The sequence below is a fragment of the Lytechinus pictus genome, chromosome 7 (genome assembly GCF_037042905.1).
Source record: "Lytechinus pictus isolate F3 Inbred chromosome 7, Lp3.0, whole genome shotgun sequence".
Classification (NCBI taxonomy): Eukaryota; Metazoa; Echinodermata; class Echinoidea; order Temnopleuroida; family Toxopneustidae; genus Lytechinus; species Lytechinus pictus.
In genome coordinates this window covers 19992410-20009334 of record NC_087251.1, presented here as the reverse complement: position 1 = coordinate 20009334, position 16925 = coordinate 19992410, and the positions used below count along the sequence as shown (strand labels likewise).

Below are 16925 nucleotides of genomic sequence, written 5' to 3'. Positions count from 1 at the left end.
CTTTAAACTATTGCTATTTTGTTTTCGTACTAAATTTCTATTTTCATTTTATGGTTAGCCACACCAACTGCAAACATATCCAGGAGTCTTATGTTCACAATACACATTATAAAGAATTAGAGGCATTGACAGTGTATGTTTTGTAAAACAAATATTAAAATTGGCTGTGAACATGTACATACGCAATAGAGATTGAGTATAATACGTTACTCTGTTAAACTTTGCTTTCTCATCAATACTTTACCACTGATTTGGGCAATTTTCTGATTTCAGAATGCTTGAGAAGGAAAAGATAGAAGCTGATGATATGAGGAGAGCAAAGGAAGATGAAGAGGAGAAAGCTATGTTTTCTGTAAGTTTTATCCAATCTAAATATAATTCTTTTTATTTTCTTTCTTAACCATAACTTGGCCAGGTTATTTTGATAGATCCTTTTCACAGAGAATTCATCTAGCACATTCTGAAACATTGCGATTTAGTTATCCTTATTTTCATTTTGTATTAAATTAGGTCTGTGTTTTCATTGGAAAAGTGAGTTGATCTGAATTTCTGCACCAAAACTCTATCTTTTTTCTATTTGTGTTTTCAATGTTTATTTTGCCAACTTTCCAAATCAGCAATTAACATTGTTTGTTGCCCTACCTGAACCTTTCTTTACTTATCAAGTTAATCTTCTAAATTTATATATCTCACTGCAATATTAAGGTTTTGCTCATCCTATCTCACACACTTTTTTCATAGGGAAGGAAATCCCGTAGAGAAAGAAGAGCTATCATTGAAAGAAAACTCAGAGAAAGGAAGGCAGCAGGAAATAGTCCACCGAGGTAACTTGCTATCAATTCAGAGCAAATTTGCAGTTTTCCCTTTTAATGGTACAGTTGATGTACCACTAAAGGGGAAGTTCACCCCCGACAATGACAATGATTTTATTTCTTTGATGGCCCCTCCCGGGGACACAGAAGAAATATAACAATGGCAATAATAGGCATAAGAAAAATAGGTAACAAAAGAAAAAAGAATCAGACATGATGATAATAAACATATGTACAATACAAGAGCAATAATAGTAACTGGCACAGATTGAGCCACCCACCCCAGAGAGTAGCAAAAGCTAAAATACCGTATTTTGATCTCAATCCGGAGACCGGCACAAAGGCACATACCCCACTGAGCACATGTGGGCGCAATCCAACAAAATCTGAAATCATGCCCTAATACGAGATAGTAACCAAGACAGCAAACTACATTTAAGATGACATCAAAATTTGGACATAATGAATTTACAAAACCTTGATAGAATTTTCAATGAGTTGGTTTTAACAAGAGCAGAACAGTGAGAGAAAAAATATTGGGGAAGGTTTGAAGGAAAATCCTTCAAAGGATGACAGAGTTATAAATGTCGAAAGTTGTGATCTTGTGACGTCACAGACAAGTGACTTCTTTAAACGTGGTGTCATAGAAATTCCAATAAATGTTAATTGCCAAAAAAAAATGAGCGATTTTATTTGTGCAGGGGATATATCATCAGATACATTATTTCATACCCCCTTCTATAGGGAAAATATTTATATTACATGATATGTTGTGGAGATGCTTGCATATGTCGTCACAAAATTCAAATATTTGAAAATTCTTAACTCTCTTCTTCTTTGATGGATTTTCATCAAAGCTTCACCAAAAACCTATTTCTTTGCTGTTATTACATCCAACTGGTCATCAGGGTGAACTTCCCCTTTAATAGGAATGACTGTGAACACATGCCTTCAACCATGTTTTTTTCTTCAACAATATTCCTTTGTTAAATCATGAAGAAGTACTTTAGTAATAACAGGAAACTGAATATTAGAGGAAAACGGGGATACACGCAAATATCATATTACAGGGGTGTGTCCAGAGTCTTCCTGATGTCCAACTCCCATGATGGCAGTATATTTTGAAAAAAGTGTACTATTGGATAGTAAGGTAGAGCTGTATATTAAAAGTCAGAGTCGTGTCTTTCCCTCTGGAATATTGCGAATGTCTTTTTTACCGTAATCTTCACATTTCTCAATTGACAAATCAATGGAAATTGCAGGAATGCCACTTTGGAAGATGCTTGTTCATTTATAGTGGGTTCCTGCTTAGTACAGATGTGGTATAGATTTTGGTAAGGTGTCCTTCAGGAGTAAAAACAATGCAAGTCCCCCTTGTTCCTAATGTAGCTCTTATGTTTGAATCTTTATGATAAAGTGTAAAAGTGTCTTGTGTATGATACACATAATAGGACTTACCAGGGCCCTGGGAACGAGTGTTTTACTGGGGGGTGCTGACGTAAATTTGAAACCAAAAAAAGAGAAAGGTTTTCAATACAAAATGGATGTTAAATTGGTCTCGAGAAATGTGATAAGCAAAAAATAAAATAGATAAAGGTTTCACAACAAAATGAAGGTCATTTGGGTTACATTTTTTTCATTCTCACAAATTTTCCAGAATATCTGGGGGTGCTGTCAATGGAGAATAATACACGCAGCACCCTCAAGAATTTTTTTTGGGATGCTTCAGCACCCCATGGGACTTACATATTATGTACCCCTTTGACATCTGTGATTCTATTGTAATGTAAGGAAGAAATCTCAATTCATGTTCATCGTACACATTAACCCTAAATAGACTGAGCTATTTCGATGCCTAAGAAGACTGAAGGGGGGCTGATTCAGCCCCCCCTTATCACGGCCGTCGATCGCGTGATTGCAACGAAAATTGGCACGCGCATTACCCATGATATAATCTACAAAACTACAAGATCAAATTCTGCGAAAAATCTCATTGGTAATCAATTATTCTAATTTATGCGTAAAATAAAATGTTTGCTCTAATTAACTAAATAATGCCCCTGAAATGCTAATTTTTGGTACACAGACACTTTATATGAATCTGATCAAATGTACTTTAAAAAAATTTTGAAAATGAAATTTTTTTGTTTTCTAAATTTCTAATGTATTTCTTTGTTTTTCGACTTTCTATTTTTTGTTTTTTCAATGGAAATTGTCAAGGACATTATTTTGACCATATATAAGATGGAATTAATTGATTTTAATCAGAAAAGGAAAAATAATGATACATTTATGAATTTTGGTTAAAAATACTACTGTATTTGCATTTGATTTGTACACAAATTCATGTTTTTGAGCAATTTTGGGTCTGCAATTGGGTCGCAATTTTGGTCTAAAAAGTTGCGCAAGACTTGTGAGCGACGTGGTAAAAAAATTTCGCGCTGAGGATTTATCACGAAAAATGTCGAGGGGGGGGGGCTGAATCAGCCCCCCCCCCAGTCTTTTTAGGATTAATAATTAGATTGTGCCTCTTCAAATTACCATATGTACATGTAGATAATGTTATCAAACGACCCTAATGTTTCTTTGTAATTCTCTTATCAGCTATGCTGCACGTGGTAGTCCAACATATGACCCATATCCAGGTCGAAGGTCATCAAGGTCATCCTCTAGTAGCCGTGACAACTCCCCAGAGCAAGCAGGCAAGGTCACCTTCATCACCAGCTTCGGAGGCGATGACGAAGAGGACAACGACAGTAGCAAAGCAAACAAAGACGAGAACTCTAGCAAAAGGTCCTCATCTGGTCCGTCCTCCTCTTCCAATAAACGTCTAGGATCCTCATCATCTCTCAATCGTAGCTCTGATTCTCACTCCAAATCATGGTCGGTGTCATTGCATTTGAACTACTCTCCTATTAAGAGAATAAGAGATACTTGAGAAAAAAAATGCAGAGTCATATGAACAAAAGCAACAGCAGATTACATCAGTAGTGCTACTTGCTTCCTTAATAAAAATATGTTGAAACAGAGAGAAACGAGGAAAAGAAGTTTCTCATCCCAAATTAACTTCTGATATTCATTAATTGATTTCGTTCTTGAAGAATGATTAAAAAAAGGAATGTTTGTGCAAAATGAGCAATTGTCTTTATTCATATCTTTGTACAAGGTAATTCAGCATGCTCACATTTGAATTTTTGTTTTGCATATTAATGCAAGTCAAATAATGTATTATTCCTTTGGAACATGTTTGATTATATTAAAATTGTGTTGATATCGAGTGAGAGAAGGTAAGTGGTGCCAAGGAGTATTGCATACTCTACATTTTGGCATTTTAAAATCTATTTTATATCTAAATTTAATGCCGATTGAGACAGATGATGGGAAACCACATAAATATCTCAGTAGATGCTAATGGTAAGACCAACATGAAGCTTTTTTTTCTTCTTTAATATTGTTGAGCATTTTCATTCCAAAGTTAGTGGATTTATACATGTTACCAGTACGACTGAAGTTGGTACCGAAGGGATATCAACTTCTGTTGACATCACTTCCATCTGTCCGAAACTTAAACCTTTTAATGTCCTCATGCATTGTTTCAGGCACAAGAGGGATTCTAGAAGGTCTTCCACAAGATCACGATCACGGTCTCAATCAAGAGACAGAGGAGGTTCTTCCTACAGACGTGATGATCAACGATACAGAGGCAGATCACCTTCCGATTCGCAAGTCTCCTCCAGGTACAGGCGACGGTCACGCTCCAGTAGCTACTCCAGATCACGTTCAAGGTCACGGGACCGGTATCGCAGGTCACGGTCCAGTTCTAGGGACAGGAGGCGCTCTTACAGTTATCAGCGACACTCGCGCTCAAGGTCACCTTCACGCAGTCACCAACACATTTACCGCCGCAGGTCAAGGTCAAGATCAAAGTCAAGAAGCAAATCCCCACCGAAACGATATGGTATGATGTCTACTCTGAACACTTTAAGGTGAGATAGAGTTCTTAATACTTGATGAGGTTATCCCATTGGCCGCTCACACAGGAAGCTATGCTGGGATGACAGGTCAACGTTGAAGCTAATCATGAGGTTGACTGTTTTCTTTGATATAGGATTGGTCATATTACAGATCACCATTCACTGTGTTGTAAACGAGTTGTGTGAATATGAAGAACTGATAGAGCACAGGAAAATAGTTATTTCAGAGAAGCTTTGCATGAAGCAATTTGTCAGTGATTTTCCCTGACAATTTTTAGAGATTACTGAAATCCTTGCATGTGATGGCAGAGAGCACATTATTCAGTGAAAGTCACTGAAACATCACTTTATGAGACATTCCCCCTTTGTCCAACAAAGTCATATATTTGTCCAAGTTGAAGCAGTTGTTTTATGACCACTTTATGGAAAACATCTGTGATACATATCTTCAAAGTCAAACTGATTTCTATGGTCCCAAAAGATTTGACATCAGGTGATTACCTGTATTCCTGACAAATACAGAAATACAGCATTATTCTGAATTAGAATGTGTAATTGTCCCTTGTTCAACTTAAAAAAAATCAAATTATGTTCCAATAAGAATACCCAAGGTCATGTTTATCATTTTTGTAAAACCATTTATCATTATTCTCTCTTTTACTTTTTAAAATTTTCTATTGCAGGAAAGAAACAGAAGAGAAAAGTATTGCTAAACCTGCTGCTACCCCCAACAAAGTCAGTATTAATTTACAAATAGCCTCCATATGTACTCATAAGACTTACACTCACACATTACTGAGATGAAAAGACCTATGAAATACGGGATATTCATATTCCAGATTTATTTCCCATCATTTTTACCATCCTCTGTAGAGGAACAGGATGAATTTTGAATTAGCATTTTGTAATCCAGTCATGCTGGTATATTTTATAGAAGAGTTACAACAATGAAATCAAGATTTATTCTCACTCCAAAAGGACTTCTGCCTTCATGTTATTTATAAAATATATATATCAGAGTCAGAAAAGAAATACTAAGTCATTAAATCAATCAAGTCAGTCAGTCATCCAGGGTTTGAATCGGGTTTATGGGAGTGGCCGGATTCAACTAGGGTTCACCTCAAGGATTATCTACAAATAATACATATCACAATAAGACAGTTACTTCATTTTATTCAATGCATTATGAAGAGGAAGAATTTAAACTATCACTATTACAAGCTGTATTATAATTCCAGGCATCATTTATTAATATAAATTGATTATTTATATCCTTTTTGGAAATATTCATGGGTCAAAACTTTCATATTTCATTCTTTCACAAAATCACTACATACGTTGTTTGCATCCTTGATGAAAAAAAATGTTTTTGATAATCTTGATTGAATCATAGGGCTTGAATAGCTCAGTTGGTAGAGCATTTGGGGCAGTCATCCCTGAAGGTCGCAGGTTCAAATCCTGCTTCAGCCATGTTTGTGTTCTAACGATGTACAAGATTCTGCTTGAAATGATGTATTTGCATCGGATAAAAATCTGATTCCATTTCACTTTATTACAAACATAGCTGAAGGCTGAATTGGTGGTACTGTTTTTCTTCTCTTATTAGGTTTTTTTTTTTATAGAAAATTAACATTAATATCAGTGACAGGGTGTATTAATAATTTCAAAGGTAAGCATTAAATAGTTTGGTATTAACCATTGAAAATAGCAGAAAATTGTTGCATCCATATAGCGAGAACATGACATACGCTCCTGCTACAATTGCTCTGGTCTTAATATCTCATAGGGCATAGGGTTAGAGTTAGGATTGTAATAGAGTTTTTGGTTCAGAATAATGTAAAGATAAGGAATAGGGTTTATTTAGTTTTGGAGGTTAGATTTTCTGTTTGGCTTAATGTGCAGATATTCCATCGGAGCATATGTCATAGAACCCCATATAGCTGGTATTGATTTTATGTTATAATTGACAGTTCAACCGATGTTATTACTGTATTGCTTCCAATCATGTTTTGGGTTTTTCACATTATCTTTGTATAATTTAAAGAAAGGAATGTTCATTCAAACAGTATAATACAAAAGAAAGAAAGAATAATGACATTAAAAGATAGAGCTTTAGGATTCATGTTATATGCTACCTGGAATATGAAATATGATATTTGAGGGAGGGGGGGTAGTTAAGTTTTCAAATAGAGTATGTTGTATTAACCAATATTGGTGCATTCCACAGCCCAAACTGACTCAACGTGAGAAACTGAAACTGAAAATGCAGAAGGCCTTGAACAAACAACGTAAGTAATTAGAATGTTTTTAGTTTAGCCAATCTCCACCAGATCTACCTGTATACACAGAAACAAGCTGCATACTGGTTTGTATGAATGCAGGAATGGGTCCAACCATCTTAAAAGCATGGCTGCTTCATTTTTGTAAGATTAATCTCTTGTGGGTATTGGATGATGGTGTGGTTCATATATTTGAATTCTTGTATTCTTTCTGTCTACATCTGTCTATCGCGATCTCTGTCTCTTTAATCGTATTTGGTATCAGTATCCATGTCCATCTCTCTCTCTATCTTTCAAAATTTATTTTCTTTAATATCCTTTTCTGTCTGTCCTTTCACATTTCCTTCTGTCTCTCACATTGGGCCCGTAACAGAGAACTGCAATCAAACACAACTCAAAAAGCCAATGCACCCTTTTTCAACCAATCAGAGTGATGTATTTGGGAGGAGCTATATAATTTTTTATATTTTAGTTGTGTTTAACACAATTCTTTCTGTAACAGGCCTCTTATCTTTCACATTTTCTTCTTTCTGCTGATATGTTTATTCAGTACATTTTATTGTGTCATTTTTCCTGGTATCTGCACTAACTTTTGCACCTTCGTTGTATCTTTTACGTTAGTTATCAAAATCAAGCTCCTTTCTAGACCCTTTTGGGTTTTACAGAATATATACTGCATTATAATTATATATTTTATAAAATATTAAAGTCATCCTAAAAAAACTTGGCAAGATATTTATTAGAGTGCACATATGTTAACATACTAAGAATGTCTTACAGTCTCACCAAATAAAATACTAGTATGGAAGTGTTTTGTTTTGTTATGGTTTTGTGAAAAAGGGAAAATTCCACCTCATTCACCTTTTATTCAAGAAATCATTTATATTTGGATTGGATATGGTCACATGGTTTTTTAATGCATACGTGTATCATATACATTGATTGGATATTGAACAATAGAGTAAAATTATCAGCTAACAACATTTTTTTAATGCTTGTTATTGGAAGATTTCTGTAGTCAGAGCCTGTAATGATATGAATTCGCATGGTTTGATGATCTTCAATAGTATGATCCTATATCTTATGCTCATTTCATTTGATTAAAAATTCTAGCATGTTCTGCAAAAGAAAACAAGTATTTTTTCAGTGTAGAAAATACCATTAGAAAAGTTATTTGCTATGTAGTCCATAGCTTGTCTTGTAAGCTTGCTTTAGTCTGAGATTGTATGAATAGTTTATGTGGACAAACTTCTGCCACATTTCTCTCAAAGTGAAATATTTTGTGTAAATGTAGTATGTAGTGCAATGCGAGTCTCCCTTTCCCCCAGTGGAATTGTATGCTGAAAGTATGGAGTAATAAATTTTCATAAAATTTAACGTTTTACCCTTTCCCCTCCATTTTTCTTGCTTGGACTTTAGCAGGCATTCAGGAAAATTATTTAATGCATGATCCCATATATTTGTGATAATAATGTACTGTTTCAAGAAAATTGTTAGCAACGAGTAAATTCTTAGCTCTGAAAATATCAGTGAAAAACCTTGCTTTTGATTGGCTGAGAAGCACTAATCTCTATTACTATGGTAACTGTCAGAAAATATCAACTTCAACTGACATGAAATGGTGCCCTGATTGCCTAGCAATTTGCTTACATTGGAATGAAACATGAATGTCAGTTTTGGTAATGATCCTGAAATGAATTTGAACAGAAGAAAATGACTGCCCATGTGTTTCTATGCATGAATGAAAAATATGTGCTCAATGATTCTGGAAGTAAGTGAGTAATTGCTGAACAACAAGCAAAATAATCAAGACAATCATTTTAGGATGATAGGTTCTTCCCCCCCCCCCCCCCCGGAATTACATGTATGATACATATGCCCATGTGTGCTAATCTGTGATTGTGATTTTCAATGTCCTCTTGTTTTCAGTTTGAAATTTCATTGTTTCATAAGTTTTTATTTAATTGTTAGAACCTACTAGATCTGTGTCTACTTAATGGCATGGTAACAATCATGAATTTTAAGCATTTCTCTAAAAATAATTTTATTTTTCTTTAAAGGGCTGGTCTATATCATTTTCAGTATTGTAAGTAATTGAATCATTTGTCCCTTGTCAAACAAAGAAGTTTTCAGCTTGCTTGATAAGATTTGAAACATTTCAGTCTTGTGGATATTTTGAAATACCTTTATCCTATTGTTTTTGCGTTTTTTTTTTTTTTGTATTTTATGTCCAAGTCATATCTTCTTAATAATTTGAGTTCTTGATTTCCATACTTACAGATAAAGCAGATAAGATCAAAGAGTACAAGAAGAAAAATACAAAGATGTTAGAACAAGAGGTAAACTATCTTTATTCTTTAGATTATAAGGTATGGTAGTTGAAAGGGGCATGACTGAAGACCTTTCAAGACTCCTTCATGGACCTTCTGTAACATAAGAAAGGCTTTTGCAAGATCGATCCACACCTTTCCATTATACACAGCATGATATCACAGGACACACCTATGAAGAATAAGCATTGGACAAAACTCACAAAAGGGTTGTTAAGATTTCAATTTTGGTAATATACTGAAATATGAATGACAGACATGCAAAGTCACATGCATTTAGCCTGAGCTTCATGCATCAAGTGGCTCTTGCTCCCTAAAATCTATTCCCATGACTCCTCCACAGTGTATCAGATAGTACGGAGCTTTCTACCCGCACACCGAACGTTAGCTACTACGAGTTAACTGGTGCGTATCGAGGTTGTGCAGACCTCGTTCGTTCTCTCGCAGAAGCGCTTTCGATTTTCACTACGGGGCCCTCGGCGATATCACGTGACTAAGTGTTCAGATCAGGTGACCAAATTTACATCGTATATGCTGAATCCATCCGAAATGGCGAATATCAAGCGCCGGCGCAGGCTGAACTTACACAGAGCTAGAAATATTTCTTAAAAATACTAACTTTTGTTAGGCCTAAGTAAGTTCAAGTAGTTCTTCTTCTTCCTGTTACTGCAGGCAAGGCAAACTCCTCAATCGGGATATAATTGCTGCAGGCTGAGAAAATACTAAGCCTACAGTGCCAAGTATTTTCTTTAAAATACCCATAAACACAAAATTCAATCCTAACAATGTTCATAAACGAAATACCTGAGTTGCACCGATAGCTAAAAGTATATTGGCTATAGGCTACTCAGCCGACAGGCTGCCCGGCAGCCACGGCGGCCAGCCTCGTCGATTTCCGCTGGGAAACATGACTTACGCTATCATGGAAATGAAAACTTTCACTCCAATTTACATGATCTAAGAAACAATTTCATGAAAAATATGATCGCATGGTGATTGATTCATATCTAGTGCCCTCCCAACAAAATATTTTATGATGCAAGAAGTAGAAAAAAACAAAATAAACCATCCTAATCCGATTGTTTGGACAAGTAAAGATCAAAGAAATTGCACTCACGTTGTCGTTTTCACCGCAACGTGGAATCAGGGAAATTTCCCCCAACTCCCGTTGTCAGAATCGGGGGACAGCGTGAGAGTAAGCTTTCGGGCATGCGCAGTGGCAAAATATGACGTCACTCGTAGTAGCTTGACGTTCGGTCTGGCGATAGAAAGCTACCTAATAATAACATAATACACAAAGCATGGTGAAGTTGTTTCTTGTCTGAAATCTCATACATTGCTGGCCTTAGATCTTTCCTTTTCTGTGACGATGCATATGGGTACTTCCATTAATTATGTGCATCAGACCACCTATATGCATGATCTTCCCGAAATGATTCATGTTCATATTCATGGCTTGAACATTTCATGAAGTGATGTTTGATGATTTTATGGAATTGCCCATATGCCTAACGTACCCTTGTCATAAGTCGTTGCTCTGTTTGATTTGTAGGATCGAGACAACGTACTCAGAGAGCAGGCTAGGAAGATGAGGATGAGGGAACAAGAGAAGAAAGAGAAGGAACGACAGGAGTTTGGTTGGAGGCGCTCTAGATCTCGTTCACGATCAAGGAGCCGTTCCTTTTCCCCACCACCAAGACGCAGTAGGGCCATTTGTCTTGTTTCTTTTTTCTGTTCAAAGTTGGACATCAGGACATGGGTCTCTTTGGAAAGAAACATTTGAGAGTAGACAGTGTTGTTTGTTCTTTAGGAAGAAAGAGGGAAATAGAAGAAAAATAAGTGATTTAAATAGGCTAAGTGATATTTCCAGTGACAGAGTACTGTAATTGTAATAGATCTGTAAGTACTTTGGAAAGTACAAACAATAAATAAAGAAAAGTGGAACATTGGAAACGGTACTTATAGGTATTTTCCAGGAATTGGCAAAGGCATACAAGATATCTTGATGTCTGTAGTGCCCTTCAAAAATTTCGAGATGTATTTTTTGGGGGAGGGGGGAGAGGGGGAAGGTGGTACGGGGTTCACAGTAAGGGATTTGTAACAGCATATGGACAGAGACACACATAAACTGGTTAATTCACAATCAGATGTTGCATTAACCTGTCTTTTGGCACTAGGTTGTTTGATTCTTACACCAGTGTAAATGTTTGGGTTGGCTACATTTTAACATAACTGCTTTCATGAAAAATACACAATTTTTGACATTTCAAAATCTATGTAAAGTGAAATCAAGTCAAAGAGAGAGAAAAAAAGTTTTATTGCTGCTCTATGTTTTTGTACATGCAAGGATTTAGGGGTATGTGTTTGGTAGTATAAACCTTTCAAAAACAGATGTCTAATGTATTATGTACATGTACTGTAAACATACTGTAATTCTTCAATTGTCTTCTGGAGCCTCAACGTCACTCGCTCTTCATTTTCAAATCAAATAAGGAAAACAATTGCCAATTTTCTCTCAAGGTACAGATGTTTTTCTTTTGTATCAGTATGTTCATTCTACAAAACTTCGCAAGAGCCTTATTCTAAACTTTTTTTTTCTACAAATCTTTCTTCCATTGTCTTTCTAGGTTACCATCATTCCCCTCCCAGGTCCAAGTATCGAGACTCGAGGAGCAGATCCAGTTCTAGATCTAGATCCAGTTCCGGATCCAGGTCTAGATCCCGGTCACCGCCTGCTCAGTATAGGTATTAGTATTAGCACGGTCCTACTCCAATACATCAAAAGAGCTTCGATTGCTTGAAGGATTCATGATGGTGTAGAATGGGATTAAGAGTAAGGAGGGATGGTAATGAGTGGGAGAAAGAGGGAGAGAGAGATAGAAGGAGAAAACAGATGAGTGTGAGAGAGAGATAAAGAGATAAATGGACACAGACAGATTGGGGGAGGGGTAGGAAAAGTCCCAACTACCAGGCATCACCTCTGGCTGTTGATAGCGCTGTCGATCACCAGTCTTGATAACTTGTACACATCTTAATGCTCCGTTACCAAGGAGCATATAACATGCTACATTTGTCAAGTGGTGTTGGGTCTGAATGACATGATACTGATTGTCTGTTGCAAGCTATTGCAAGTGGCGATAATATCTGATATCACTTAAAGAAGTCGAGACCTATGTATTGGGAAGATGTTAAAATTGGGGAAAAGAGGAAAATATCTGCCAATTATACAGTTCACTTTATTTCCTGTGTAAGTGGGATGCTACCTGCACTGCTTAACTTGAGATATGTTGTAATTTGTATTTTTACAAGGATTTACTTGTCTATTCACAGAGAAAAAACTAACCAGAAGGAGTCGATAGGAATAACTTATTGGCCCGAATTCACAAAGGTGGTTTTGAAAACCCACGGGTGAATCCATGGCATATGCAGATTTCCTGTATAAATTACGCTTATTTTACCGCGTATTGGGCGCTTGTATAAAAAATTCCAATGGTGATGCGCGCTTTTGTCAGAGTGCGCCAAATTGACACCTGTTACCATGGTTAGATACGCTATTTTATTCATGAGTCCACTGTTTCAAGAGTGGACTCATTATTCAAAACAGTAGACTCATGAATAAAATAGCGTGGATAACCACGGCAACAGGCGTCAATTTGGTGCACTCTGACAAAAGCGCGCATCAGCATTGGACATTTTTTTAATATATGCGGTAAAATAAGCATAATTTATACAGGGAATCTTCATAAACCATGGACTCAACCGTGGGTTTTCAAAACCACCTTTGTGAATTTGGGCCATTGAATTCATATAAGTTTATGTGGAAAGTGAATATTGACATTGAACTTGTAGGATAACCTTTTCAGAATTTCATGAAAAAAACTCCATTAATATGCCAGATGTTGGGGCACTCAACTATAATGATAATAATACATAGGATTTATACAGCTTTTCCATTTTGATTGAATGCTCAGGGTGCTTAGACTAGAGCAAACATAAAAAAAAGTGAAGAGAACTTAAAGAAGTACAAGAAAAGGCACACTACAAATGAGGGAAAATGTCTATATTGCTGGGCACACATGATCTCAACTTTTCTGAACTGCCCTTTATTTCGTGGTCATTTTATACTTTATTTGCAAGTAAAATCTTAAAATCTTGCATCTACACTGATTGTGGTATATTAGATGCCCTAAATGCACCACTTATGTTTTGTGGCTTAAAGGGGCACTCCAGGCTTGCAATAATATGATTTGAACAGATAAAGAAACATCAGATAAACAAAACATTGACATTTTTATTAAAGTTGGAAAAGGGATAATAAAATCATGGCATTTTAAAGATTTGCGTTATTTTGGTGAAAACGACCTTGGCATATCTTCATGATTATTCAATGAACAAACTGATGATGTCATATACCCTTTTTTTTCTTTTGTATTGTATTACATGAAATTATCTTTATTTAGTTTTTTTCCCAAAAGAACCACAAAAAATGATTGACAATTGATGTAATGCATCAGATATTCATTGCTGCAACTTATTTCATTACAAGGGAGATATATATCATTTTTCATACATGTGTGAGTGATATCACTCACACATGTATGAAAAAATGAAATAATTATGACTTCATGTAATAACATCAGAGAAAGGAAAGTGGGAATGTGACATCAGCCCACCTAATGAATATTCATGACATGCATTTAATTGTTTTCACTAAATATTTGCTAGTACATTTTTAATGAAATCTTCAGCATTTTGCTTGGAGAGTTTTACTCTATTCATTAAGATATAATAATTTTCAGCCCAGAGTACCCCTTTTATCTGAAATATTGCCATTTTATACCATTTTTGTTGGTCATGCAGTTGAGCAAATTTAAAATAAACATAAATGCTGATTGTAATGAATTTTAGTGTAAAGAGTTATTGTAATACATTTTGCTTGTACCCTTTGCCAATAATTACTAAAAGTACATTACATGCTGAACCTGTCTCAGAATTATTATGAACAGGCATGGTGGGGGGAAGGGGGGGCACATAACCCCCCCTTTCTAGCTTGTCAACAATTTTTTGCAGGGAAATACAGTAAGCATTTTTTTTTTTTCTTAGTCATATTTTTTCAAGCGCCTCTTGTTGATGCTGTACATGTAGTACAATCAAGCTTGGGACAAATTTGGGTATTTTGTTGAATATTCAGATTTTTGTAGGTCTCTACCTGCAATTGTTTTCTCTGTAAAGTGCAAATTATATGGTCTAGTTCATGAGTTGTGGTTCTGGTACATCTAGATATTCATACATGTTGGTACATGAATTGGTACATGAATTTAGAAAAAGCCACTGGTTAAGCATTTGGAGAAGTTTATAAATCCCTCCAAATGTTCCTTATTAAGGTTTAACATTTCAACTTTTGTTTTGGTATTCAGGGATGTCTGTTCATCTTTAAATCTGAAAGCTGTTTTTCATAATTGATAATTGTTAGTGAAAATCATTGATAGAACACTTGATGAAATGGTGTTGTATATGTTAGGCCAAATTAAGAGTGTAATGTTCCAAATCCTTTCTTCCCATCAAAACACACAATGAACTACAAATAAATGAATGATATCCTATATTCAATGACAAATATGCATTATGGATTATATTACAATTTACTTGGTCTCTTTCAGGTTGGTTATTAATGAATGAATCATGACGTTGCTTTCCAATTATATCAACTTTAGATGGATGTGGTAGCCAAAAGTTTTAGAAAACACAACAAAAATTGACTCCTCCCTTCTTCGAATACCATAACTTTTTGTAAAGTAAAGTACATGTATTACCTAACCAATCTCTCCTGCAGGGAACTGTCCAAGTTGTCTAAACACACTATAGAACTATCCAACTGTATATGGTCTTGACTCTACAGTAATACAGAATTTTCCAGAGGTTCATATTTTTATGTAGAATTCAACTTGATTTCTCAATTTCGTTGTATTGTCTGTACTTTGATCGTTAGATTCCATTCAATTTGATTTGGAATTTCATTAAAGTTCAGGCACATGAATTTGTGATAACTTAAACTTTAAACTTAATGCTAATTGAAGAATGATTTGGGGAGAAGGTTTGATTGACAATGAAATATATATTACGAATATAGATATCACACATTATAGAGTATGAAATTTAAATTTCTTTATATTTATTTCCTTCGTATTCACATATTTTGTTGACAGAGTAAGGTGATACATGTGCATATAAATCCAGATGATAGGCTTTTGTTGATTAGTTTAAATTTGAATTACATGTGTAGTCTAAAATTACGTTCATTAAGATGTACATATGTACTTAAGAATTTCTGATGGATTGTGTATAAGTTGACGGACAAAGTGCTTATCCATATAAAAATGTACACTGTACTGTATGCATGTCTTGTGATGAAGCCTGTCTTGTTATTGTTTTAACCAACAGACATCACAGATGTTTGTATCGAGCGTTTCAAGGCATAATACAGGCCTATGGGTGTGAGGTTCAAGTTATTTTTCTCTAACAACATACTTTAACCTCTGTTTTCTTTTCACATGAAAATGTTCCTCTTTCTCATCCTCCTTCACCCCATTTCATTATCATTCTTTTCTCTTTCTCATTTTATTATTATATTATAATTATTATTATTTTTTTTTTTTTGGGGGGGGGTATGAGGTAGATATGGCATCATTGATTATATTGTGAAATGCATTATTTCCCATACAGAAACATAAACATTGAAGAAAGAAATGAAATAAATCAGTATGAAAGATAGAAGAAAGTTTTTCAGGTTTATTTTTTATTTTTGTTGTTTATTAAATTTTGGAAGATGTGTGAAGATTATATAAATAATTGTGAATAGATGTATACAGTTATTTATGTCATCTTAAGATATGAGTAGAGAGTGGTTGTGATTTGTGTGGAAGTGGGGGGGGGGGGGTAGAGAGAGAGTCGGGGTTGTATAATTAGGTATGTGTAAAGTGTCTTGGGTTATTGCAATTTCTGTGTATTGGATGTATGGAAACCTGATTTAACGCAAACATAATAATTTCCTATATGAGGAGAAGCAGGAGAGTTTCATCAACATTTTCATCCGACAAGTTAGATTTGACATCTTTCCCCGTTTTTGATTGGCTTGAGAGGTACTGTTCCTATCGTAAATTTTGGATAAAATATGGGACTTGTTGGATAAAATGTCCGACAAGTCCTTTCATGAAATGCCCCCCCCCCTGAATTTTACCCATATATTCTGTTAATTCAATACATGCTATTGTATACATACTTGTAATATATATATATATATATTCTTGAAAAAAATATGTACTTCATTTATTCTATATCGCTCAACCGATGATATCGAGTGGAATAGAGTTTTTATCAGATTCACAAAGAATCTGCTATGCGTGTGTAAATTGAATTTGTTCCAAGAAAAGTTCTGTAAAGCCGAATGTTCTCTTACCCCCTCCACCGGGTGGAATGAAATGGCTGCCCCACTATTGTTTTTACCAAGTATTGAAAAAAAAAAGAGTGAAG

At 35.2% G+C, this 16925-nt stretch overlaps 1 protein-coding gene across 1 annotated transcript in view; it reads left to right on the top strand.

Moving 5' to 3' along the window:
- The window catches only part of LOC129265422 (CLK4-associating serine/arginine rich protein-like), a 31596-nt gene extending 16268 nt beyond the window's left edge, over window positions 1–15328 (top strand). Inside the window, exons 7-15 of the mRNA XM_064102168.1 lie at window positions 274–352; window positions 742–824; window positions 3417–3695; window positions 4412–4798; window positions 5470–5521; window positions 7014–7074; window positions 9346–9404; window positions 10948–11098; window positions 12023–15328. Of these exons, the coding sequence (XP_063958238.1) occupies window positions 274–352; window positions 742–824; window positions 3417–3695; window positions 4412–4798; window positions 5470–5521; window positions 7014–7074; window positions 9346–9404; window positions 10948–11098; window positions 12023–12147 (1276 nt within the window). The 3' untranslated portion in view covers window positions 12148–15328. The remainder of the gene's footprint in view (window positions 1–273; window positions 353–741; window positions 825–3416; window positions 3696–4411; window positions 4799–5469; window positions 5522–7013; window positions 7075–9345; window positions 9405–10947; window positions 11099–12022) is intronic.
- The last annotated feature ends 1597 nt before the right edge of the window (window positions 15329–16925 follow it).